Here is a 1,031-nt window from a genome sequence, read left to right on the forward strand (position 1 = left end):
GAGGTCGAGGGCGACGAAGAAGCGAGATTGCCGTACTTCTCGAACGAGGTCAGCGATCCGAGGGAGCGGGTATTGATCGGGTACGGTAACGTCATTAACATTCCGATAATCTATACAGACTCGCCATCCTCCAGTCTTCTTCTTCACCAGAACCACTTCGCTTGCGTGAGGGGAGTTCGAAGGTTCGATGACTCCAGCTGCTTTCATCACTTGGAGCTCTTCTTGTAGAACTCTTTGTTGAGCCGGGGTGAACGAGCGCGGACGTGTCACAATCGGTCTATCCGACGTGGTAGTGATACGATGGCTCATAACCGCAGCGCAGCCTCGTCTCTCCCCCCTCCAGAGCCCATCGTATCTGACCAGGAGTTGTCGGAGAGCCGTTTGTGTTTCGTTGGAGGCGTTCGTATCCTTGAACTCGACTATCTCCTCTTTCTCGTCTTGAATCGGATCAACAGTCCCCACGGGGTCCATGCTCAGAAGTTCTCTATTGACGTCTTCTGGGAGCTTGAGGACCCAATCGTCATGCCGTTCTTCGCTGAGCGGGTTCTTGCTAGCGGAAGTGGAGTCGGATTGTGGGGCCACGGCGTCGGAGAGTACATCAGGAAGGGCCGAAGTGGCCCTATCGGAGACCTTGCTCTCGTTCGGAGGACCTGTGAGCGCCGATCCGGCGAGATACGGAACGTACCTTGGCCGCAGATCCGGAAGATACGGGCCGTATCTCGATAGATACGGATCGTACCTTGGAAGATACGGTCCGCACCTCGCGAGGCGGGGGTCCATTTCTTCCTGGATTTGCCAGGGGTGGTCCTGGCGAGTGTCGACCGGGCCTTGAAAAGCTCCTTGATGAGTTTCGCGGCCTAACTCCTGTGAAACCGTCGTAGTACACTGGGAACCGACCGCGGTCGTTGGAGGCATGGGCTCCTGGAGAGGCAGTTCCTGAGAGAGATACGGCAGTGACGTCTGCTTGACGTGGTTCCCACACCAAGGAGACGGAAGGCTCTTCCCCTGAAGCTCCGAAGGCGTTTTCGCAA

The 1,031-nt window shown here is 56.5% G+C and overlaps 1 protein-coding gene across 1 annotated transcript; it reads left to right on the forward strand.

The window, feature by feature from the left end:
* Nucleotides 1-300: 300 nt before the first annotated feature.
* Nucleotides 301-726, forward strand: KVP17_002299 (uncharacterized protein; the record flags this gene model as incomplete). The annotated part of the gene is made up of 1 exon (XM_068518417.1): nt 301-726. The coding sequence occupies one exon, from the start codon at nt 301-303 to the stop codon at nt 724-726; it is 426 nt and encodes a 141-aa protein (XP_068378862.1).
* Nucleotides 727-1,031: the final 305 nt, after the last annotated feature.

Source organism: the organism of the source record quoted next (genome assembly GCF_019968985.1).
Source record: "MAG: Porospora cf. gigantea B chromosome Unknown PgB_NODE_13035_length_1031_cov_852.449, whole genome shotgun sequence".
Classification (NCBI taxonomy): domain Eukaryota; phylum Apicomplexa; class Conoidasida; order Eugregarinorida; family Porosporidae; genus Porospora; species Porospora cf. gigantea B.